At 64.1% G+C, this 587-nt stretch overlaps 1 protein-coding gene across 1 annotated transcript in view; it reads left to right on the forward strand.

Annotated features, from left to right (window-relative positions):
* LOC104999966 (cytochrome P450 1B1) overlaps window positions 1-587 on the forward strand; it is an 8,689-nt gene that overhangs the window by 607 nt on the left and 7,495 nt on the right. Inside the window, exon 2 of the mRNA XM_010855600.1 lies at window positions 344-582. Within this exon, the coding sequence (XP_010853902.1) occupies window positions 345-582 (238 nt within the window). The 5' untranslated portion in view covers window position 344. The remainder of the gene's footprint in view (window positions 1-343; window positions 583-587) is intronic.

Here is a 587-nt window from a genome sequence, read left to right on the forward strand (position 1 = left end):
GGCCGGGGTGGTAGGCATTTAGAGGGAACTGAGCGCCACACCTTGATGCCCGCTGTGTTGTCCTTGAATTACAGGAACCGTTACGCGGCTGAGGCGGGGTCGGGGGAATCGGGTCATAGAGAGGCGGAAACACGACCCTTCCCCTCGCTTTTGGGCAATGGGTTTGGGATGGCAAGAGGCGTGTTCAACTGCTTCTTCAGTGAGCTAGCCCTGATCTGACCTACGCGCTACCTCCTGCCTACCCAACAGTGCACGGTAGCCCGAGGCAGGTGGATAGGAGCTTGGGGCGCCCTCTTCTTTCTCTGCCTACCTGAGTGTCACGCCTTCGCCCTTCTCTCCCCAGCATGGCCACTGGCCTCAGCCCGGACGATCACCTGTCGCCGACCCTTCTGTCGGTCCAGCAGACCATGCTCCTTCTGCTGCTCTCGGTGCTGGCCGCAGTGCACGTGGGCCAGTGGCTGTTGAGGCAGCGGCGGCGGCAGCCGGGCTCCGCGCCCCCCGGTCCCTTTGCTTGGCCGCTGATCGGAAACGCGGCGTCAATGGGCTCGGCGCCGCACCTCTTGTTCGCACGTCTGGCGCGGCGCTAC

The sequence above is a fragment of the Bison bison genome, unplaced genomic scaffold (genome assembly GCF_000754665.1).
Source record: "Bison bison bison isolate TAMUID 2011002044 unplaced genomic scaffold, Bison_UMD1.0 scf7180017864366, whole genome shotgun sequence".
Taxonomy (NCBI): Eukaryota; Metazoa; Chordata; class Mammalia; order Artiodactyla; family Bovidae; genus Bison; species Bison bison.